General features: G+C 40.8%; 5 protein-coding genes and 1 pseudogene across 8 annotated transcripts; 3 read left to right on the top strand and 3 right to left on the bottom strand.

Annotated features, from left to right (window-relative positions):
* The first annotated feature begins 871 nt into the window (after nt 1–871).
* Nucleotides 872–2,767, top strand: LOC121747287. 3 transcript variants are annotated; one of them, XM_042141297.1, is made up of 3 exons: nt 872–1,294; nt 1,979–2,354; nt 2,490–2,767. In XM_042141297.1, the coding sequence occupies exons 2-3, from the start codon at nt 2,014–2,016 to the stop codon at nt 2,548–2,550; spliced, it is 402 nt and encodes a 133-aa protein (XP_041997231.1). In that variant the 5' UTR covers nt 872–1,294; nt 1,979–2,013; the 3' UTR covers nt 2,551–2,767. The 3 variants fall into 3 exon arrangements, with proteins under 3 accessions (XP_041997231.1, XP_041997232.1, XP_041997230.1); XM_042141298.1 differs by lacking the exon at nt 872–1,294 and adding an exon at nt 1,325–1,720; XM_042141296.1 differs by lacking the exon at nt 872–1,294 and adding an exon at nt 1,334–1,724.
* A 27-nt stretch (nt 2,768–2,794) lies between these two features.
* Nucleotides 2,795–4,603, bottom strand: LOC121747286 (protein MET1, chloroplastic-like). Its single transcript, XM_042141294.1, has 7 exons — nt 4,150–4,603; nt 3,963–4,069; nt 3,790–3,884; nt 3,620–3,696; nt 3,420–3,540; nt 3,254–3,313; nt 2,795–3,175 (listed from the first exon to the last, which is right to left on the bottom strand). Exons 1-7 carry the CDS (start codon nt 4,527–4,529, stop codon nt 3,035–3,037), a joined length of 981 nt encoding a protein of 326 aa, XP_041997228.1. The 5' UTR covers nt 4,530–4,603; the 3' UTR covers nt 2,795–3,034.
* Nucleotides 4,604–4,958: 355 nt separating this feature from the next.
* LOC121749779 (ruBisCO large subunit-binding protein subunit beta, chloroplastic-like) lies at nt 4,959–8,875 on the bottom strand. 2 transcript variants are annotated; one of them, XM_042144409.1, is made up of 14 exons: nt 8,724–8,875; nt 7,944–8,191; nt 7,734–7,859; nt 7,470–7,607; nt 7,295–7,390; nt 6,942–7,184; nt 6,621–6,855; nt 6,338–6,507; nt 6,172–6,249; nt 6,020–6,091; nt 5,832–5,936; nt 5,598–5,690; nt 5,411–5,510; nt 4,959–5,296 (listed from the first exon to the last, which is right to left on the bottom strand). In XM_042144409.1, the coding sequence occupies exons 2-14, from the start codon at nt 8,178–8,180 to the stop codon at nt 5,142–5,144; spliced, it is 1,848 nt and encodes a 615-aa protein (XP_042000343.1). In that variant the 5' UTR covers nt 8,181–8,191; nt 8,724–8,875; the 3' UTR covers nt 4,959–5,141. The 2 variants fall into 2 exon arrangements, with proteins under 2 accessions (XP_042000343.1, XP_042000344.1); XM_042144410.1 differs by having other exon boundaries at nt 5,418–5,510.
* Nucleotides 8,876–9,767: 892 nt separating this feature from the next.
* Nucleotides 9,768–11,976, bottom strand: LOC121749837 (annotated as a pseudogene).
* Nucleotides 11,977–13,864: 1,888 nt separating this feature from the next.
* LOC121748041 (subtilisin-like protease SBT3.18) lies at nt 13,865–17,499 on the top strand. Its single transcript, XM_042142261.1, has 9 exons — nt 13,865–13,945; nt 14,029–14,120; nt 14,217–14,314; nt 14,388–14,543; nt 15,128–15,777; nt 15,861–15,928; nt 16,074–16,313; nt 16,428–16,542; nt 16,624–17,499. The coding sequence occupies exons 1-9, from the start codon at nt 13,865–13,867 to the stop codon at nt 17,413–17,415; spliced, it is 2,292 nt and encodes a 763-aa protein (XP_041998195.1). The 3' UTR covers nt 17,416–17,499.
* Nucleotides 17,500–21,521: 4,022 nt separating this feature from the next.
* On the top strand, nt 21,522–23,820 carry LOC121746576 (pyruvate kinase, cytosolic isozyme-like). Its single transcript, XM_042140464.1, has 3 exons — nt 21,522–21,791; nt 21,867–22,328; nt 22,789–23,820. The coding sequence occupies exons 1-3, from the start codon at nt 21,552–21,554 to the stop codon at nt 23,599–23,601; spliced, it is 1,515 nt and encodes a 504-aa protein (XP_041996398.1). The 5' UTR covers nt 21,522–21,551; the 3' UTR covers nt 23,602–23,820.
* Nucleotides 23,821–23,993: the final 173 nt, after the last annotated feature.

Here is a 23,993-nt window from a genome sequence, read left to right as displayed (position 1 = left end):
TAAAAGTGAAATAAGACTTTTAATGAAGGATGGATGAAAATGACAAAATATGACTTTTAATGGGGATGGGGAGTAGTATAAATGTTTTAATATACAAAATGATACTATAAGGGGGTAATTTCAAGTTTCTCAAAGTGTTAGGGCATCCGTAATAAGAATAGCCCAGCCACAAACTCCTCCTTCAACATCATCAGCACTAAAAATCCTCCTGCCACATCATCAGGACAAGCAACTAGCCCAGCAATAGCCTAGTCACATCACTCAAAATTATATTAAACAAATAATTGACAATCACACAAAATACAGAATTAAATTTTAGACACAGATACGAGAAAATTCAATAATTTTATTTAAATTTAAAAAAAGTACATTAATTAAAAAAACACACTTCATTAAAATTAAAATAACATTACAACATTCTCATTAATGAATTTGTCCCACATCGAAAGCGGAACATAAAACATTCAAAGATGTCTCTATAAAAGAAAAACAACCAAGAATGAGTTTGTCCCACATCGAAAGTGGAACATAAAGCATTCAAGGATGTCTCTATAAAAGAGAAACAACCAAGAATGAGTTTGTCACACATCGAAAGTGGAACATAAAACATTCATGGATGTCTCTATAAAAGAGAAACAACCAAGAATGAGTTTCATAAAAAAACATTAAATAAAAAAAAATTAAAATTTCCGCTCGCCGATCGGAAGCCTGCAATAGCGGTCAGCCGATCGGCGAGCGCTCGGGAATCGGCGTGCGCTTGCCGATTTGGCGCTCGCCGGCTGCAATAGTTCGGCGAGCGGACCGGCGAGCCGGTGCGCTCGGCGCTAGTGGAGATGCTCTTATGAATGTTGTAGTCCTAGGGAAAGACAGAGGGGTACATGGAGAAAGGAGCCTTGGCCCCCTTCCAAAATTAAATCTTTTTTACATTTTAATTCATGTTTAATTAGCTTCAACAATCAAGTGGCTCTCAACCACATTTCATGCTTCTCATCCCCACCACTTCCTCCATTTCCTCATGCCTCATCATTTCACCAAAACTGCAATTCTTGAAATCATATCCAAGCTTCACAATATTCACAACAACAAAATTAGTCTACTCACAAGAAAAAGAAAAAGGTTCCCACGTAAGGCATGATTGCCTAGATCCATGCTAGTGTTCATTGCTTCTCACTCTCTCTCTAGGGATGAAACAGTGTGGGACAGTAAAAAAAATAACTTTTCATAAAGGAAAAAAGAAGAGTTTTACTGCATCTGATATGAAAGGAAAAAAGGGACTAACTTGGTTTGGCATCAGGTGAGTAACAGATTAAGCACAAATTTGAGGCAAATTAGAAGCATTTGATTCCTAATCATTAAGGATGAAGAAAAAGGGTTTCTGGTTCTCTCCAAAAGCAGATCTTGGCTTTGGTTGAGTGACAAAAGGACAAACCTTTTTGTTTATTTATAACTGATTGAACAAATAGTTGGACAAAACAGCATGAAACATCATCTCTTTAGAAAATAGAATAGATACCATACATATGTTTAATATTAAGAAAAAAGGTTTCTACTAAAGTTGGTAGAGCTTATTTTAAGGCCAGCTTTTCAAATCCAAAACTTAGTTGAGCTCTTGTGGAACCAACAAAAGGAGTGAAAATAAGGAACTTAAGTTGCAGGAGAAAAACTCATTGATTTGAGATGATCAGATGCTTTTGCTGTGGAAAAAGAATGTCATGTGATGGTTGGTAAGGATATGCTGCTACTAAATTTTGGATTTTTGGACACTGTTTGCAGTTAAAAAAGCAGCATGTAACTGTAATGGAGTGTTTGGAAGTTAGGTGTCTTACATTACATATTGGTGTATTATCGCTGCCTAATAAGCATTCCATTCCTCTTCTCTTTGGAATTGTCACATGAATCATAATTCATGCATCTGTTTGATTTTCTGTTACGTGTTTGCTGCTGTTTCTTGAAAAAATCAGTGGTTCTGGAATTGCAGACTATAGTAGATGAAAGAAGAAAGATGAGACAGAGATGAAGGAAACCGTTTTCATGAGGGTATTGTTCTGCAAGATCCGGTGTCCGCTGATGTGCTTCTGCAAGCCCTCAGGTACTCATGTTTATACTTCGAAGGCGTTGAAGCTGGAAAGCGCTCCACACATCGTTCCTCCAGCAGTCAATGCTAAGCCATCGGATGAGGGTGTCAAAGAAGAAGAGAGTGCTGATGCGGAGCATGGAGATGGCACTGTGACGAAAAGCTGCGTGCGGAAGGTCTTTCCTCGCCCCAGCTCCACCAGAGAGATTAGGAAGAAAAAAGTGCAGTGGATGGACCAGTTGGGGAAGGAACTTGCTGAGATCAGGGAATTTGAATCTAGGTGGTTCTCATTTGTATTGCTGTCTGTATCAAATTTTGATGATTCAATTGTTACACATTATGAACTCACTATTTGATGTGTTATTTTCGTAAGTATTGATGAATTTGCTTCTTCATTTCACCCTTCTCTTCTCAGTGACTCTGGAGATACTGATAATGAAGAAGAAAGCAGCCGTTGTCTCTGTGCCATTCTATGAGACTGCTTGCTGAGGCAGAGGTGATCCAGGAGATCATTCAATCTGCTTTTTTTTTGGCTTCATTTTCACCTCAGTCATCTGCTAATTTCTGCTTCGAATCCAACCAAGAATTCTATCTGAACATTGTGTAAGTAACCATCCAATCATCAATCCTTTGTAACAAAGATTCAAACTCGACCAATTTTATTAGTTTAATGCTTGTATGCAATTTGCATCATTGTAAGTAAGCATCCTTCATCAATTCTTTTACAAAGATGAAACCATTCAAACTCAAACAATTTGATCATTGTTACATTCAGTTTTAATGCTTGTATGAAATTTGCATCATTATAAACTCTGGGTAAAATAGACTTATACCTTCCAGAGAAACAAACAACTGTAAAATATATGAAAAAACGTTGATGAATCTCTCGACTGAGCTAGTCCTATACATAGCATCCAACGACAGTCTGCTGGTTTTAGCCGCGTTCCCTAACAATCTCTGTCATTTCTTGTTGAATCCGAACAGAGATTTGATGGCGTTGATGGCATTCTCGTTGATGAAAGACTCATCATATTTCTTCAGAAGAGGATCGAATTCCTCTGATTTCCTGATGTTCTCAAGGTCAGGATCTTCCCGAATTCTCTGTCAAAAGTGGTCATAGTCAGAAAATGATTGAAATTTATATAATGGTGGGATGTTAGATTCTGACAACACATCAACCTTAAAATCTTCAAATCCTGCATCCAAGGCATCCTTAAGAGCAGATAGTCCAGCTTGTATCTGCAACAAGAATTCACATACTCGAGTTCAATCTAATCTAGAGTAGACTAATCAGCAGGAAGTGGGATTGAAAATGAACAAGAAGGCACCATAGCTGCATCACTACCTGATCAAGCTTTGCATAGCAGCAAGCAACGTTGTAGCTAGCTACTGAAGCCTCATCCGGTTCTGGTTTTGATCCTAATACGGACTCAAACTTCTCCAATGCCTCTTCATACTTTCCGCTCCTGCAGTTTTGGACAGAAACAACGACAGAAACATGAGTGGTTATTAATCAGAGAAGATGAACTCATTGAAGTTCCTCACTTGTAAAGCTTGAGTCCTTCGCGTAGCTCTCTCTCTCGCCGCTCCTTCTGCTCTTTCTTTCTCAAGAAGTTCTGCATCTGCATTCATTGAAGTTGGTGTTGTTGCACATTACTACAACACAAATCAAGATTGTTGGTTGGGAAAGAAATGGGATAATCAAACCTACTCACTTGTATTTCCCTAACTCTGCTGCTTACAACACCAGAATTCCTCTCAAATCTCAGAATTTCCTTTTCTGTCAGCTCACCTGTGTAATCCGTGTTTCCTGAAAATATTTTTTAGTGTGAAAAAACTGCATTTCTCATTTAACCCCAATTTTACACACACATATATCTCATCACACCATATCTCTTCTGCATTTTCATAAGCAGTGGACCTATTCTTTGCCTGATAGTGTACATTGTTCTTCCATATTCAGCAGCAGGCCATATTTCCTCCCCAAAAACCGCACTGCAATATAGTAGTAGGTTGTTTTTCCATTCAATTTCATGAATAAAATCAAACAGCATGAATTTTTCAAAGCAAAATACCTGGTGGCGAGAACTCGATCGCCGACTGTGAACTTGCCGGACTTATCGGCGGATCCACCGGGTGCAATGGCGTCGATGTAGGTACCTCCGTCTCTGCCCTTGGCGAATTTAAGGCCGTAGGGCTGCACCACCTCCACCTCATACTCCTCGTACTGCTCCTCTTCGTCTTGATCGTTGGAAGTCTCGGAGTCTGTCTTGGATGCTCTGATGAATGGTTTTAGGGTTAGCGAATCGGAATTGGGTGATACGATGAGAAATGAGGTGGTTTTGGTGTGATTGAGCTTAAGCAGGCAGCTCAGAGATGTGGCGGTTTGTTTGGGGAGTCTGGTGGGGAGAGATGGGGAAGAAGAACACAGAGAGGTGTAGCTGCTTGACGCCATGGACGCGGAGCAACTCAATACAGCTCTCTGCGTGTGTTTGTGGCAGAGAGAGGGAGGAGGAAGAAAACAGACTAGTGGTTGTGGAAATTCAGTTATCTTCTCTGTGGAGCCACGTGGCATCTTGTGGATTTTCCATACCTTTTTCTTCCTTTTTTTATCCAACAAGTATTCGTTTAATTTTTATACTCCAGAATCTTTCCCTTGTCGTAAGTTTTATGATTTTAATACTCCATTCAAGTTAAATGATTCACATTTCTGTTTATTCTTTTAACAAAAATAAAATTTTAATCTTTCACTCCTTAGTTTCATGTCACTTTCAATGAACCATTAAATACCATTTTCAAATTATTATGCACCAAGTCTCAATTAACTTGTAGACAGCGAGTAATTATGATGAATGATCAATAATTATTCAACATTTACCACAAATTAACAAGGACAAAAATTTATTGAAACATTGAATTGAACTATTAGGGTATCGGTACATTCCACGCCGCATCCACCCCACACATGGTGGAAAAAATAGTCTCATCACTCCTATATAAATGGCTTCTCACTAAAATTCTGCAAAACTCCACATACTAAACTCTAATCCGCCACCACACCGGAGCTTCAACTCAACGATTCGCTTAGTAACCATACCCTGAGTTGTCCATCGGGTTTCCAGCAGGGACTGCCTCCGGCTCCTTGATCTCCACCACCACACAGTCCGACATCAAGAACGTCTTCGCCACTGAAGACGCGTGCTCTAGGCAACACCTCACCACCTGGGCTCGAAAAAAAGCCAACCAGAAATTAGAGAAAAGACTACTCTTGATGAAAAGAGTGGTCCAACTTAATCCACTATCTCACAAAGACAGAGTGGTATTTGCGCGAAACACCTGCTACCTTGGTCGGGTCGATAATTCCAGCAGCCATGAGATCTTCGTACTGTCCAGTTGCAGCATTGTATCCGTATTTAGGGTTATCACTTGACAACACCTAGACATATACATACACTCGATTTTAGAGGAATGATTTCTTTTCAAATCAAAACTAAGTTTATGTAAATGGCAATTATCCACACACCTTTTCACTAACAACGCTTCCATTAACACCGGCATTCTTGGCTATCAATTTCAATGGATAGCTCAAAGCTCTTTTGACAATGTCTGCTCCAATCTGCAATCGGATACCTTGGTTGGTTAGATAAAAGATTTCCAATTTGAAACAATAGACAGGCATGAGAATATAGAGGAATGGCTGAGACTTTCATTATCATCCAGAACCAATACTGAGGATGGATCTTAGGTAGATATGTACCTTCTCCTCCTCATTTTCAAGAGTTTCCTTGATAGCATCGACTTTAGATGCAAGCCTCAACAGCGTGCATCCGCCTCCAACAACAATTCCTTCCTCAACAGCAGCCTGCAGCAGGTAAGAATTTCGTTAAAACTTTCTCCATAAACTGTAGAATACGACCCTTTAGACATCTACAAATAGTAGCTGACCTTAGTGGCATTGAGAGCATCTTCTACTCTGAGCTTTTTCTCCTTCAGCTCGGTTTCAGTTTGCGCTCCGACCTTCAGACAGAAGTTATTATGATTTAGAAAATAATGTGAATAGTAACATACACTAGTATAAGAAACTGAACATGAATTACCTGAATCACGGCAACCCCTCCTGATAGCTTTGCGATTCTTTCATTTAGCTTTTCCTTCTCGTAGTCTTGATCGGCTGCCTGCTCATAAGTATTGCATCATTCAAGAGCTTCAGAAAATACACAAATCCGGATATGTTGATGCAAAAATGAGGTGAAGGTTACACACCTCAATGAGGTTTTTAATTTGAGAGACACGCTTGTTTACAGCGTCCTGAGTACTACCATCTCCAACTATTGTAGTCGAATCCTTCGTCAACACCACCTTGGCAGCATGTCCCAAGACTTCCTTGTCGGCCTTGTTTAAGGTTAGACCAACTTCCTCCCGAATCACAGTTCCTGTATATTGAAGTAAATTTCCTCTTAGTAACAGATATATGTTAGGTAAAATGAGAAAGCCGTGCAAAGCAGCTCATTTCCAAAATACAGCAAAGGAAGTTAACTTATTTTACCTCCGGTCAAAGTAGCAATGTCATCAAGATACTGACTCTTTCTTTCTCCGAATCCAGGAGCTTTAAGTGCGGCAACCTTGAGTGCCCCTCTCAGCTTGTTAACAACAAGAGTTCCTAGAGCTTCTTGCTCAATATCTTCAGCAATTATCAACACAGGATAACTACCTCTAATGGCATCTTCCAAGACACTGATGAGATCTCTTGCATTCATTATTTTCTTGTCGACAAGCAACAACTGCAGAAGTAAATACATTTGTTAGTAAGAACAAAATCCTATTGCCTGTATTGTACATTATGTAAAATGGAAAAACAAACGGTTACCTTGCAGTTGTCATACTCAACAGTCATTTTTTCACTGTCGGTTACAAAGTAGGGAGAGATGTAGCCTCGGTCAAACTGCATTCCTTCAACAACATAAAGGCTGTTTTCTGCACTTCGGCCCTCTTCGAGAGTGACCACACCTTTCCTGCCCACTTTGCTCAAAGCCTCAGCAATCATATTCCCCACTTCGTAGTTATTTCCAGCACTTACAGCAGCAACATCTGCTAATTCACTATCTTCAACCTGCAAATTTCACACGTTATTCCACCCCAAGATCGCCTAACAATCAGCCTATACATTACAGAAAGTTCATGAACGTGTGAATAGTTAAACGCCTAGATTGAAAAGGTTACCTCTTTTGAGATCACTTTTAGTTCAGCAACCAATGCCTTGGTAGTCTTTTCGATTCCTCTAGTGATTAGGACAGGGTTTGCTCCAGCTGCAACTACCTGAAAACAAGATGAATCCAAACAATATTAACACTTCTATGCATGAAATCATCTCCAGCAGCATATAGGGCCGACATACCTTAACACCTTCGGCAATAAGCCCTTGTGCAAGAACAACAGAGGTTGTCGTCCCATCCCCAGCCAGGTCGTTTGTCTTGGAAGCTGCTTGTCTTACCAATTTAGCTCCTATGTTCTCAACTGGATCTTCCAACTCAACCTATATTGTAATCAAAAAAAGTTGCAGATAAAGTACAATGTATCAACGAATGCAGCTACACAAACACTGATTACTCAATAAAGCACGAAATTATAAACAATTCAAGATGTTGACTGATTGGTATACCTCTCGGGCCACTGTAACTCCATCATTGACAATTTTTGGGGCACCATACTTGCTTTCAAGAACAACATTCCTTCCCTTGGGTCCAAGGGTGACACCAACTAGGTCTGCAAGTTTGTTAACACCGACCTAAAACCAATCAAATCAACCTTCAGTAATCACACTAGGAGATAATCAACTTATTAGCATAAATCAAAGGTTCCAAATAGGCACCTGAAGCCTCTTGATGGCTGAGCCATCCTTGTTGAAGTACAAGTCCTTAGAAGCAGCTGTTATTTGAGAAGGACGGGTTTTGTGGAGGACTACATTCTTTCTCCTCCCAAGCGAACTAGCAGAGATGGAAGAAAGAGACGACAACCTGCTAGATGAGACGGTAATTTTATCATCAAGCACCCTGCCGGGGGCAGCCAATGAACCCACTGAGGACAGGCCAGCGAAAGTCGACGCCATTTACTTCTCACCTATATCAGCAACAAAGAGTTGAAAATCAGTAAATTGGAGCATCGCATAGTCTAACCAATTTTTACAAATTCTAGGCAGAGCTCAAATCCTATATCATCTTTCATGCTTACAAGTTGCAATAACAAACAGCTAAACTATAATGTGATTTCCAGTTTTCTTTAAATTCAAGAATTAAATGCAACCACAATAACAACAAAAAACAACCTTTAAATGACGCTCATCCAATAAATTATGGGTTTCACAAAAAGTGTATCGCTAATCAAAAGACCCACAACAAACAACCTTTAAAACACTCATCAATGAAATTCTGGGTTTCAAAAAAATTGCATCTTTAATCAAAAGACCGAGCTACGGAATTCGAACTATATCATCGGGGCTGGAAATCAATGCAATAACTGATAGGTCTCGAGCTAAAAATCAACAAGGAGAGGTGCAATACAACAGCAACAAAAAACATAAACATAGCAAGACATAGAAATGAATTAAGCAGAAAAACGAAAATGTAGAGAAATAGAGCGAGAAGCAGCTCACTGAAAATTGAAGTCGTTGGAAGTGAGGTTGAAATGGCAGCGGATGAGAAGAAGAGGGTTTATCTGATTAGGTTTTTAGTAAAGAGTGGAGAGTGTGTGGAGTGTATGGAAATCAAGGGGTAGATGAAGTTTCCACCTTAATCTCAACCGTTGGATTGTGGAGGAACAATCTAGAACATAGCCATGCTTTCAGCTAACTATAATAAAACTGTAATCTTTGCAAATGACATAAAAAAGTTCATATTATTATAATTACGTAGGAAATGCCAACTTGCAATTATTTATTAAATTATTATTTGATTTACGAAATTGTTACTTTATTATAAAAATTATCAAAACCCATTTATTACATTGATTTTCCAATTTTCCGACGTTTTAGTTTTGCTTCCTTTTCTCATTTGCAAAATGGTTGAAAAAATTTAATCATACAATGATATTTAAACATATGTATCTGTAGAATCTATAATGAAACAAAAAAGCAGAAACTCATATCTCAACAACCAAAAAGGAAGAAGATTTATCAATCTGTATGTATGAAACTCTTGATTTTCTACAAACTAGTATACTAACAAGCATGAACAAAAACTAGTAGAATTAAAGTGTTGACTAGCCCGCATTTGAGTTAGGACTAGATAAAATAATATCAAGATATAATCTAGGATTGAGTTGTAAGATTATTTTAGTCATAAGAAATTAACTATGACTAATTATCATATGATTATCCATCTAGAATTGAGTTATCTCATGAACCAAACTGTTAAGGACCTAAATCCTTAATGTCGATTTCCACACAAAATCAAGAAACGAGATGTCGTCGTTGTCGAGCGTCCGACGTTGGGTCGTGACTTGGACGGCAAAAAAGGGGCGGTTGAGCGCGAGATCAGCCTCGTCGGCAACCTTAGGAGATGTTTCTTGTTTGCTACTCAATTGAGCCAAAATAATGATAATTTCATATATTGATTGAATGAATAAAGTGATAACAATAACTTCTATTTATAATGCTATTGACTTCATGAACAAGAAAATAAAGATATAGAAAAAGATATGCAAATCCCTAATATATCTAAACTAAATAATAATAGTATAAGACTCGTATCACAAACACACTATTTATTTTATCCGGGATACAATCTTGCAAACCGAACACACCATAGTGAAAGAGAGGTTGTGAGGTGCATCATTAGCCTCGATCTGCAGAGGCTCCAACGAGTCCATGATGTCTCGCATGAGCGGCCGTGCCTTTGGGTTGCGGTTAAGGCAGTGGTAGGCTAGCATGGCTGCTTTCTGAACACCCTTTACCGGATAGTCTCCTCCTAGCCTCCCATCCACAATGTCGAGCACCTTCTTCTTCTCCTTGAGCAACGGGGCAGCCCATTCCGTGAGATTCTGCTCCCGTGCTGGCCTTGACCGGTCCAGAGACTTCCTCCCCGTCACAAGCTCAAGCAGCACCACTCCAAAGCTGTACACGTCGCTCCTAGGAGTCAGGTGGCATAATGCACAAAAGAGTCACGAGACTGAGGCATCATTCTGTGTGTGTGTTGAAACTGGTTATGACATGGCTACCTGTCATTATGTACTCGGGTGCAGCGTATCCATAGGTTCCCATTATGCGCGTGGAGACGTGAGTCTTGTCCCCCTCTGGCCGAAATCAGAGAGCTTCGCGTTGTATTCCTGTGAACAAGTGTCATTGTATGGCTATGATCAAGACATTTTTAGAGCAAACTCACCTCATCCAACAAGATGTTGGAAGTCTTGAAATCGCGGTAGATGACCGGCTTCTCTGCTTCGTGCGGAAAAGCCAGCCCCTTCGCTGCACCAAAAGCTATCTTCATTCTAGTAGACCAAGACAGAGGCAGCAGAACTCCTACAACAACATTATCATTGGTGTCAGAGCAATACTACAATGTGTGTGTTTGCATCAAGAATATGAAATCATCCAAATCAAGAAGATGGATGTGGAGTTTACTCGAAAAGAGAAGGTTTTCAACACTGCCACGAGGCATGTACTCGTATATCAGAACCCGGTGTCCGTTCTCACAGCAATAGCCAATCAACTTGACAAGATTTGGATGAGAGAGCTGCCCCAAGAAGATCACCTCAGCCTAAGCACACACCATCTAATCAGAACTAACTTATCGAGCAAAATGAGTGAGAAATTTTCTTCAAGATTATGAATAATTTACCAGCCATTCCCTATGACCTTGAGAACTATTGTCTCCATCATGAACCTTGACAGCAACTGTGATTGGCTGAAGGCCTTGTATGTCTTCAGAAATGTAGCCTTTGTACACACTCCCAAATCCTCCCCCTCCCAACATGTAATCTTGTCTGAAATTCGAAGTGATGCTCTTGAGCTCGTTGAACGTGAACACGGTCAGTGGCTTCGATGAAGTGCAACGGCGTAGATCTTCTACTTCTTCTGGATTTGATGGTAGTTTTCTCTCATCCTTTGTTACCTTTTCTGAGGGGCCTTGATCAGGAGATTCTGCAAGTGCAACCACTTCAATTGTTACATGTTTTTTTCTTGGTAATAACTATGCTTTCATGATAATTTCCAGCTCAACTGATACATAGTACTAGTACAAAATAATTCTTCTATTTTTCACTATTATATCAACAACCACCTAAAAAGGTATCAAGAACAAGATATAGTATAACTTTAGAATCTTTCTGCATAATATAATCTCAGACAGAATAAATATTTGAATATTCAATTAATATCAGCATCATCTTCTGAATATCAAAATATGGCTGGAAAACAATCTAGAATCAAGAATACATTTTTATCTAAGAAAACAGAGAAAATAGGGAAACTCACCAGATTTTGAGTTGGAAGAGATCCTGTAAATTTTCCACCCACACCAACAGTTCTCCATTAGATCAAACCCACAAAAAAAAAAAAAAAAAACAAAATCCCACTTTTCAAAAACTGATCAGAGAGCCACCTATAAAAAGAAAGATTACTTTTTTTCAAGAAAAGGGAAGAAAAAAGAAGAAGAGGGATGGTATGAAAAGAGTTATAAGAGTGGTGATAGTTGATGGCAAATGGCAATGATGATTCCTTATTGTTGCACTTTTTTTTCAAGAGTTATTGATCAGTAGCAAGTTAGTGCGTTTTTTACAATTTAATTCCCACCATTCCTTTCATTATCTCTCTCTCTCTCTCTCTCTATTCTTTAGCATGCGCACGACATCTTCCATTCCATTTTTCATATATCTGTAATTATACTATTCTCTATCCAGACTCCCTTCCTCCTCCAACAACTTTTCCAATACTTATTTGATAAATGGTTTTTGAAGATGCTAATTTATTGTTTATTTGTGTGTTGTCCCTTTTCTGTTAGTTGCCTTATGTAGCCACATTACCTACTTATTTTAGAAAGATTTTGTATGGTAGTGGGGATAACTTTAGGTTCAAGATATCAATGTCACATTCAACATCAAACAAACTTTCAGAAATAAGGAGATGATAAAAAAAAATAGTAATACTACTTACATTTTAAAATATAAAATTAAAAATTTAGTTGAGAATCTTGCATATATGTATGATTGAAGAAATGTTTACAAACTCCTGCTTCATTTCAGTTTAAACAGGTAACTGACAGTATGTTAGTCTAATGGTACATCTGATTATTAAAATCATTGGTTAAGAATGGTAACTAATTAAAGATACAACTTTTGCTCATTCAAGATTCAAGAATGTGATCAACTCTAGTTAATCTTGGAAATTAATAGTTGCAACTGAACTGTGAAAATTCTCATTTTGGATACGTAACAAAAGGGCCAAAAACTTCACAGCAAAGAAACCTTCCAAGAATAGAAAGCGTGTTTTAACTGTCGGCGTGTTCTAGGTTGGGAAAAATGTCAACAAATATGTAATAGATGCCTCTTGAATCTTGATGAAGTGGCTGTAGGCTGTATGGTTGTATATGATCTGATCCATTGACTAATCCCAAAAAGGATGGCTGCAAATTTGGATGTTTAGTGGAAGCGGAAGCTGAGCTTGTCACATGGAAATTTATAACAAAGAAGTACTTTATCAGTGTGAACTGCAGGAGATTGTTTGCTGTTTTTTCTATGTAAACAACTGAAAACACGTAGCAGTGTCTACCTCCTCGAAACAAGTCCTCCCCTCTTTCCTCAGATTGGTCATATTTGGGAAGCTCAGCAGAGGACCGGGGGAGCACAGTTATCCTGGTTGTAAGGAAACAATCTGTCTATTTTGGAAACCTTAAGATTTCAGACTGATTTATGATTAATATCATTTACATTTACTTAAATAATGATGTGTCAATTAAGCTCAATGATAAATTATTGAGAGCTATGAGGGTAGGCACCTCAGAAAGCAGGTTCTCAATGCTTACTTGCAACCTTACTAATGTGAATTTTGCATCTTGGAAGGTGAAGATTAGCGTAGCGTAAAAGAACATCATAATCTTGCAAGTATATGCGCTTGATTCACGCATCTTTTGTTGGGAAAGATGTAGCTAATTAGGCAATGATTTACAGCAGTAGACCAAAATTAGAAGATCAATGGTGCATAGGATTCTTGCATTTTGTCATCTCCTGTTGGAATCTTATGAGGGATCAAAACTGAGATGTCGTGTGGAAAATGAAAGACGGTGGATCATACAAAATGCTTGAGACCTTATAAACACTCATGATATTCTACTTGATAGATGTATTTATTCAGGCAGAATCCTCATGAGTGCAGTCTATTGTCTTTTTTATCATTTTTTAACCATTAAAATATTTGATCCACTAATAAAGTTCTTCATTCAAAATCTCAGAAATGCCTCCAAATGTTGATTAGGGCTGCTTTCTGATGATACTATATAGCTAGGGTGATGATGCCTTTGCATTGCATGCTTTCACCTGTGGGATTATTGCCTAAGCCGCCTATATCATTTTGACTAAACAATACTTATTTTCATATAATTTGGATTCAATAACTGATAATTGTTGAAAATAATAAATGATGAAGGTCACATGAACTCAACTTTGGTGTAGCTAGCTAGTATACATACGTACACCTAAAATAAGAAAATGCCAGTTTCCTTCGACTGCACGCTCCATGTCTTCCTTCGGCTCCCTATATATATACAGCAAAGATCCCATGTTTTTTCTTGTCAAACTGAGGCAATGGCTACTGGTTTTCAGTGTTTTTGGAGTCTTTCTCTAACACTTTCACTTTATTTCATTCATTCAACATCTTCTTCTCATGTAACTTCCATTTGTACAACTCTTATGGTTTCACTTCAACTCATCACCACTCTCATTTTACGAGTGTTTTTTGTCTTAATCAGGTCTACATTGTCTACTTAGGGCACGCCCACTGTACCGATCCTCTCCTTACATACGAGCATCATGTCCGCCATCTTGCTAGCGTGTTCCATAGGTCGACAAACTGATTATTATCATTTATATGTAGGGCTTAATTAACTTAACATGCTTGATCACAAACTTTTTATGGTTTTGGGGTTTGATTTTATAGCAAGGAGGAAGCAAAGGAGGCAATGGTGTATAGCTACAAACATTCCTTGTCTGGATTTGCTGCAACACTCAATGCAAGCCAAGCAGCCATCTTGACAAGTAAACAATCAACACAAGCAAGATTCTTGCATTGTGCTGGCCCTATTTGTGGTTTGATTTTTGCCAAATGCAGATACGAGAGGCGTGATATCCGTTTTTAAGAGCAGGATGATGAAGCTGTGCACCACAAGAAGCTGGGATTTCATGGGACTTACCCTTGACTACAGTGGGGGAACTCCATTGCAGCTTAGCCATGGAGAGGATGTCATTGTTGGTGTCTTTGACTCAGGTGACAAACACTCTTGCTTTCCCTTATTATGCATGACATGATCACAATATATACTTAGTAGGCAGTTTTGGGCATGGCACGTATATGCACGAAATCAATGGATTTAATTAGTGTCGAGTTTTATCACACGAGGATAATTTCGATAACTGATTTAATTCTTATTTTACTAGTTATTGGTGATTTGTATACTAATTTTGAAGTTTGAGGTTTAGAATTTGTATGGCTCTATCGTGTCATGATGCCAAATTGTTAGCCGAGTTTATTTGAAGAACATATGATGTTCGAGTTTGAGCTTATCGTGACACGATAAAGAGCCGACCAGTATGATTTTAAGGCCATACTACCAATCACATTCACATGTAGCAAAATAAAAATGTTATAAAAACAAGCGGAAATTCATGATTAATGAAATCACATTGTTATATGATTTGCAACGGTATTTAGATAAGAATGACGACTATTAACATAAAATAAATTTAAAAATAGTCACTTTTTTTGTGTGAATGAACTAAACATGATATGAAATGTACTATCCATATAATTAAAGTCTTTAAATTTAATGTTTGAATGGGCTATTATTATAGGCGTGTGGCCGGAGTCGGCGAGCTTTCACGAGGAGCCCGGCATGCCTCCGGTGCCAAAGCGGTGGAAAGGCACGTGCTCGCGCGGCGACAACTTCGACCCGAAGAAGCACTGCAACCGGAAACTCATCGGAGCAAAATACTTTAAATCCGGGTTCGAGAGATCCTACGGCAAGATGGACAAAACTGAAAACATATCCGCCCGAGACATCCTCGGCCATGGCACGCACACCGCCTCCACCGCCGCCGGGTCGAGGGTGTGCACCGCGGGGCTCTCCGGGGGCGTGGCCCGCGGGGGCGCCCCGAGGGCGAGGGTGGCGGTGTACAAGGTGTGCTGGAGCTTAGGGGGCGTGGGGGCGTGCGCGGAGGCGGACGTGCTGGCGGCGTTCGACGAGGCGGTGCGCGACGGGGTGGACGTCATATCAGCGTCGATAGGGCGGAGGGCGCCGGCGAGGCTGGGGTCGGCGGCCGGGCTGGGGTCGTTCCACGCGGTGCAGATGGGGGTCAGCGTCGTCTTTGCAGCCGGGAATGCGGGGCCCGATTTGTCCACGGTGGATAATGTGTTTCCGTGGAGCATCTCCGTCGCGGCTTCCACGATTGATCGGAGTTTCCCCACGGAGATTTTGGTGGATGACGAGGGCGCCGCCTTTGTGGTAAATTATTTTGGTTTTCTTGAATTTGAATAATTTGATCAATGATAGTAAATGCAGTAGTAATTAGGGAATTTGCAATGCAGGGTGAAGCTTTGATAGAGAAAGGTGTAAGCGGAGCCCTAGCCAGGACTAGAGATTTTTTTAACAATGGGTACGGTACCTATTTGTATTACTCCTACCTACTATAGTCTATATAGATACGAATATTTAACATGAAAGTTTTACGTATGCATGCATGATATGAAATACTATGAATAAGAAGAGATGGATAAACAATTTCATCATTGTTTATGCAGGATTTGTGATATGGATAATCGGAACCTGACGGGTCGGTCAGCATCGGGTTTGATACTCCTTTGCTTCTCCGGGGATGGATCGGAGACGTTGAGCGTGAAGGCGGAGTACGCAGCATCTCAAATAAATGCAACGGCGCTCATCTTTGTGCAGCCAATAACTAGGCCTGTTGCTGCTCTAAGCATAATCCCCGTTGTGCGTATTGACTTAATTCAGGGCACACAATTGGGAAAACTAAATTAGTAAGTAGTACGTACTCCCTATATATATATATTCCACTTAAATTTAATTATAATCCGTACTACTGTTGAAATTAAATAAAGTGATGAGTTTGTTATCATATAATTAATGTGAAGTGGTACCAAGCTGCACATCCGGCCGAGTGAAACGGCTTTAAAAAGGTCGTCGGCGCCCGTGGTCGCGGCTTTTTCCTCGAGAGGCCCTAGCTCGATTTCGCCCGAGTTTCTCAAGGTGCTAATTAAGCGCTACATCATTCTCATCACTTGATCTCATCCTATATAGTTAATTTTTGGGTATATGATGTTAATTTAGCCAGACATCAGTGCCCCGGGAGTGAACATATTGGCGTCGTGGTCACCCAAGGCTCCTCCGACCATATTTCCGGGTGATAATCGGACGACTAAATGGAACATGTTGTCCGGAACGTCCATGTCTTGCCCCCATGTGTCGGGCGTAGTTGCACTCATCAAGTCTGCCCATCCTCTATGGTCTCCAGCTGCAATTAGATCGGCCCTGTTGACCACGGCCCACAACACGGACATATATGGTGATGGCATAGCAATTGAAGCATCCGAGAAATCAGCCGACCCGTTTGACATCGGATCGGGACACATTGATCCTCTCAAGGCTTTGGATCCGGGTCTTATTTACGACACCACCACACAAGACTACGTTAATTTCCTATGCAACATGGGCTTTTCTGAGGCCCAACTACAAGCCATGGTCATATGCCCACAAGTACGGTGCCCAGAGCAGCCCGAGCCCAATTGGAACATAAACTACCCGTCCATCTCCGTGTCCGACCTCAGGTGCGTCACCACGGTCAAGAGAAGTCTGAAAAACGTGGGGCATTTGAAAACGGCGGTGTACTATGTTAGTGTGGTGAAGCCTCATGGCGTCGAGGTAGTGGTTTGGCCCAGGGTATTGCTGTTTTCGCCTTTTAAACAGGAAATAACGTATCGTGTGACCATGAGTCCCCTCAAGATATCGCGCGGTAGATATGATTTTGGCTCAATTACGTGGTCCGATGGGTTCCATCATGTTAGGAGCCCTTTGGTTGTGCAGGTTAACACTAATGAGCTTCTAACCACATCAGTTATTTGATGTCTAAAATTCCGTACTACTCTCTCTCTATGTAATCGACGATATGATGCCACTTCTTTTACTTAATACATTATATTTTCTTTATGGAATGTGTTTGAATTTGATATCAAATTAAGTGTATGGAAGTTTGATTTGATGTGACTATATATACGATTGAGTCTTATTCGATTAAATACATAAAATTCGATGCTTAACTCTTCTTACAAGAAGGGAAAATGAGGAAAGAAATGAAGCCGAAGGTAGTAATTAAAGATGAGAAGATAGACAGAATGATATCCATGATAGTGGTGGGCCCTTTGGATCAGGTTTTACTAATCTGAGTTTATTACCCTACTCATTTAGGTTTTAGTAATTTGAGTTTCCCCTGTTCGTTGAAACCTTGGAGACAATGATGGAGCAGAGGAACAAGATGGTTGGTCTTCTTTGGTATAGAATGCTGAACAGCTAGGCAAAGACTCCACTTAGATAATGGAAATCAGCTGACAATATCAGTTTTGGTTATATTTTATGTTGCCGGTTCTCAGGTTTCAAACACCCTAACCTAATGAACCAATCCATACTCAACATGTTTGTAAGCAACAGGGTGGTAACCCTTACTTGTTTTTCCACCACGACCGAGCAACATAATGAGGATATTTAGGGCATCAGTAACCCCGTCCTTATTTCCGGCCCCAAGTCCCCTCCATGTCGTCATTCCTCTACAGTTGCGGCCCAGGCCGCAACTGCTGTAACCCTGCAGGCCGCAACTCGGGCCGCAACTAATAAATGACACTATTCACAACTCCAACCTATTTAACTCGAAAACGCAATTCGTTGAACAATTGAAACCGGGAAAATGCATTGTTCATTCGAAATTAACATTACATTACTAGACGAAGCAAATTTAAAATACAAGAAACCCGGGCCACGACTACTACTTCTTCATTTGGGCGCGAAGGTAGGCGATCATCTCATGGTGCAACTCGAGCTCCTCGTCCGACATCTTCGATGTATCCCTCGCTGTCAACTCCGTCAGCTGGCTCATCCGCCATGTAATATTCATTTCCGACAAAGTGTCGGACATCTTATCCAGAGACGGATTGGTCGGTGGTGGCACCATAGCGGAGTTGCTCGCAGTTGCCTTCCCCTTTGCTTTCCTCTTGGCCGCCTTTGTTCCCATCGGGCGGCTCTGAATGCTAGGAGAGGAGTCGAAGACGTCGTCGTCCGTCACGTTGAGGTCGATCGCCGGACCTCCTTCGCTCGAAGAGTAGTTTCCGGAGGCGGAAACTTTGGTTCTTTTCGCCGCCCCAGTTGCCGCCGGCTCGGCACCGCTGGTGTACTTCGGGCTCTTCTCGACGAGCTTCCAAACGTCGATGTACTTGAAGGCCTTCTTCCCGTCAGCGAAGAACGCATCCTTCGCCATCTGGACGAGGTCCGCCTCGCTGTGCCCGCTCGGCCACATCCGGACTACGTTGGCCCACTTTCCGTTCCACTTGCTCATATCCGCCTGGACCCGGCCCCAATGCTTGCGCAGCTTCACGTAGCTACGCTCGATCGACCCTTTAGGACGGCCAGCGTTATACTTCTCAGCAATCCGCTCCCAAAAAACCTTGCTGGTTTGCTGGTTGCCGATGATAGGATCCTCGGCGATGTCGATGTAGTTCCTCGCAATCCACATTGTCTCTTGCGGACTGTACTTCTTCGGCCCATCCTCCTCGCCCACCTTCCCCTTGCCCCGCTCTTGAGCGGGCTCCATCTCACTGACCTCGAACTCTTCGGTGGTGACCGGCGATGTTCCGTCGACGTTGCTACCGACTCCCGGACTAGGCGTCGGCTGCGATGGTGGCGACGCCGGTATGTACCAATTGTTCGAGTTAACGAACTCCTCCATCTCACGTTGATCGCTGTTGAACCAATCCATTTACACCGACACAAAGGGTATAATTGTTCGAGTTAATAGAGGATTGAAATGTAACGTAGGATTGAAATTGAATGCACGTAAGATTTATGCACAACAAAGGCTCGTATTTATAGACATCGAATTAAAAAAAAATGGATTTGCGGCCAGGCCCGTCACCGTGCAACGCAGGGCCGGGACTCGCGCCTTGCGGCCCGTCACCGTGCAACGCCGTCCCGGGCAGGGACGCGGGACGCTAGCCAGGCCGGGAACGCGGCCCCGAGAGCGGCCTGGGCCGTGACTCTCCTCCGTGCAACGCTCGGGACGGGCCGGGACTCGCAAGATGCGGCCCGGCCCCTTGCGTTACGCATGCTCTTAGATACCTCTCAAAGTATTTAAATTACTACTTCCTCCGTCCCGCACTACTTGCACTTATTTCCTTTCTGGGCGTCCCAAGTTATTTGCACTCTTTTCATTTTTAGTAACAATTTATACCTACAGCCGTAATTGTTGACTTTGTCTATCACTCATTCCTTAATCTTCGTGCCCAAAAGGAAATGTGCGAGTAGTGCGGGACGGAGGGAGTACTATATAAGAGGAAGATGAGCATAGGTAGGTATGATGCTGACAACTTTAATTGATGGATCAGATGCTTATGATTCCAGTTCGAGTGTGATGATGACTTACACTTTTGAGGTAAATTAATTTTTTTAATTTTCTTAGATATATAACTACAACAAAGAGAGAAGAGTCAATATTTTCCAGATTCTGCATCATTGGATTCAAACACAAGATGTTCATCTGATTCCTGATTGACTCAGAATATGATGAATCAAGTTCCAAATCATCAAATCATATCTTGGAATATACTACTTCATTTAATTTTTTCAGATACCTTGCATTTCTAGGCACCCCTGCTCTAAACTCAAGGGGCTTTTCCTCTTTCCCTTATACCATAGTGGTTTAGATAAACAACTTGTAAATGTGATTATGTTTGTTGATAGGAGCTCAACAAACAAAGACCAACCCATGGGATGCCACGACGAGCTATGATCAACATCAACATGCATGGGAGGTTCCCATTTCATGATTGAAATTTATAGAAGAAGATAGAGGGTGTAAACTAGTAATTAGTAGTAACTCGGAAATGAAGCACAAATATCATAGGAGTATTTTGTTGACATCTTATCTTAGGTTTGGGTCTTAGATAGACGCACACACTTATTGAGAAAGTTATTTAACTTATTATGCTTGTAGTACTATTCAGACAAGACCCCATGTCACATGCAAAAGTGACATTCTTGTCTGTCTAATACAGTATCTTACTACACTGTTACACATACTGATACCTATGACTATGATTCCACCTTAGTTTGACCAATACATGTTTTGTTTATTACCTCTATATGTGTGTCACACACATTTCAACGGGGAAGAAAAGAGAGAAGGGCAATGCAGGCCGTTGTATTGGGGGGAGGGAATGTATGCAAATGGTTTTGCCAAGCATGAATTCTGTGGGAATAGAAAAGAAAAATAGGGGCATGAGTTTCAAAATGTAATTCCATATTCCTCTTTCTAACAATGAGCCTTGCCTCTTGTGCAAGTCACCGCCTATTTAATTATATACTCATTTTATATGCAAATATTCGTCCCATTTTGACATTGTCTTCTCTTTTTTTTTATAATAAAATATAATTAACATAAATATATGACCAACTTATTAAGTTAAACACTACTACTATAATTAACATAAATACATGAAATATATGATTAGAGACAAATCGAAATAAAACTATGTGATAGTTGATACACATGTGGACAAATGGAATATTTCATCGGTCCACAATCAGTATTTAAAAGCATGTTTTCTATTTTAATATGTCTACAAAAATTAGTTTCATTCATTTTTTCTCTCTCTTGTATATTACTAATTCTATATTCAAATTTGTGAAAAATGCTGCCAATAATCTTGATAATTATACTAATTAAATTTTTAAAAGTATGTTTTCATAAAAGGAAGAATAATTTAACACATTTGTGTTGGTATTAGTCTTGATAATTTGGAACTATTCAATTCTAAAAGTTAAGTTTTTGTAAAAGGAAGAATAATTTAAGAGAGGTTTGCCCTAACTTGTTCAAAAAGTAGGCCTCTCCCTGGGACCCTTTGATTGCATATAAATAGGGTTAGCCTCCCCCCCCCATTCTTCACATATAAATATACAGTAAATTCTTTCCGCTCACAAAATACAGAGACAGAGAGATGACTAACTACTTCGGCGGAGATGGTGGTGAGACGCGGCCGAAGACGAAGATCGTGTGCACGCTCGGCCCTGCTTCTCGCTCCATCCCCATGGTGGAGAAGCTTCTGCGAGCTGGCATGAACGTCGCTCGCTTCAATTTCTCTCACGGATCTCACGAATACCACCAGGAAACCCTCGATAATCTCCGCAAGGCCATGGAGAATACCGGCATTCTCTGCGCCGTCATGCTCGACACCAAGGTTCAATTCGATTTACATATTCATTGCTCATTTTAGCTTTATCTAAACGTATTTGTATCGATTTATCATTAACAGGGTCCGGAAATCCGAACGGGGTTTCTGAAAGATGAGAAGCCCGTGCAACTGAAGCAGGGGGAGGAGATCACGATTTCTACCGACTACAGCCTCAAGGGCGATGCAAAGACGATATGCATGAGTTACAAGAAGCTCGCCGAGGATGTGAAGCCCGGGATGGTCATACTCTGTGCTGATGGAACCATCTCTTTCACTGTTTTGGAATGCGACACCAAGCAAGGGCTGGTGCGTTGCCGTTGTGAGAATACTGCTGTGCTTGGTGAGAGGAAGAATGTGAATCTTCCTGGAGTTGTGGTGGACCTCCCTACTTTGACAGAAAAGGACAAGGAAGATATCATCAAGTGGGGGGTTCCTAATAAGATTGACATGATTGCTCTGTCTTTTGTTCGCAAGGGTTCTGACTTGCTTGAGGTTCGCAAGCTGTTGGGACACCATGCCAAGACCATCCTTCTCATGTCTAAGGTCATCTCTTGTTTCTTTTATTCTTGCTTTACTTTGCTTTAAATTTCTAGTATATCCTTCACCAAATGTATCTGCTTGCTCCATCCGTCCACTATCAATGGCGTTGGTAGTGAATGCCATGATTTTTAATGCAAAATTGGTCAAGTAGGAGATAAATAGAGAGAAAAGGTGTTTTGAGTATTGTTTGTGAACTTTTTTAACATAGAATTGGTAATGTAGTAGAGATATAGAGAGAGAAAATGTGATTGTAGAGTATTGCTTAGTGAAGAATGTGATTTCTAGTTTTCTTTCACCAAAATAATTATCATGTGATGAATTTATTGTTTATGGGAAGTTAGTGTTTTTTTTGTCTTTCTGGTTTTTAAGAATGGAAGTTCTTTACTTTGTGGAAGCAACAGCTATCACTGTGTTTATGTTTTGGTTTCTGTTTACCATTCAAGAATGTATTCTGAATTATTAGGTTGAAAATCAAGAAGGGGTGGCGAATTTTGATGAAATTCTAGCCAACTCAGACGCATTCATGGTTGCTCGTGGTGATCTTGGAATGGAGATCCCAATTGAGAAGATATTCTTAGCTCAGAAGGTGATGGTGTACAAGTGCAACATCCAAGGAAAGCCGGTCGTCACTGCAACGCAGATGCTTGAGTCCATGATCAAGTCCCCAAGGCCAACCCGAGCAGAAGCCACAGACGTCGCCAACGCCGTTCTAGATGGAACAGATTGCGTCATGCTCAGTGGCGAAACAGCAGCAGGAGCTTACCCGGAGCTGGCAGTCCGCACCATGGCCAAGATCTGTATAGAGGCAGAAAGCACTATTGACTACGCTGATGCTTTTAAACGGATCATGACAAACGCTCCGGTGCCCATGAGTCCCTTGGAGAGCCTTGCATCGTGTGCTGTTCGAGCTGCCAACTCGGCCAAAGCAGCTCTGATTCTGGTCCTAACTCGAGGAGGGAGGACTGCGAAGCTGGTGGCCAAGTACAGACCAGGGATGCCGATACTGTCTGTGGTGGTTCCAGAGATCAAAACTGACTCTTTTGATTGGTCGTGCAGCGATGAATCTCCGGCCAGGCACAGTCTGATATTCAGGGGTCTGGTTCCGGTTTTGTGCGCAGGATCTGCAAGGGCTTCGGATGAGGAGTCGACAGAGGAAGCCCTTGAGTTTGCCCTCCAGCATGCGAAGACGAAGGGGCTGTGCAAGGTGGACGACGCGGTGGTTGTGCTCCACCGGATTGGATCGTCGTCCGTCATCAAGATTGTCACGGTGAAGTGACGATCTGATGGTGAGTTGAAGACATTTTGATCGCTCGGTTTTGGTGTTTGGTTAGAGCAATATGGAACATTGGTGATTATAGTTTTTGCTGGAACATGGATTTTTGATTACTAGTAGTACTACATTTTTCCTTTCTTTTTGAGCGCTCTACCATTTTTGTCCATGCTTCAGCTATTGTCCAACTAAATTAATTTATCTTATGACGTGAAATTTTGTTAACATTTTCTTTTAGGTTAGGTTATGAGACTTACAAAAATTCATTAGATATGTATGAAATTAGTAAAAATGAATTTAATGGACTTTTATAAAGAATACTATAATAATGGGTTCAATTGAGCCAATTATCATCAAGATCAAGCTTAATTCATTTTTTTTATTATTCAAAATATAGA

The sequence above is a fragment of the Salvia splendens genome, chromosome 9 (assembly GCF_004379255.2).
Source record: "Salvia splendens isolate huo1 chromosome 9, SspV2, whole genome shotgun sequence".
Classification (NCBI taxonomy): domain Eukaryota; kingdom Viridiplantae; phylum Streptophyta; class Magnoliopsida; order Lamiales; family Lamiaceae; genus Salvia; species Salvia splendens.
The sequence above is the reverse complement of the archived record's forward strand: the minus strand, read 5'-3'. Positions and strand labels throughout refer to the sequence as shown.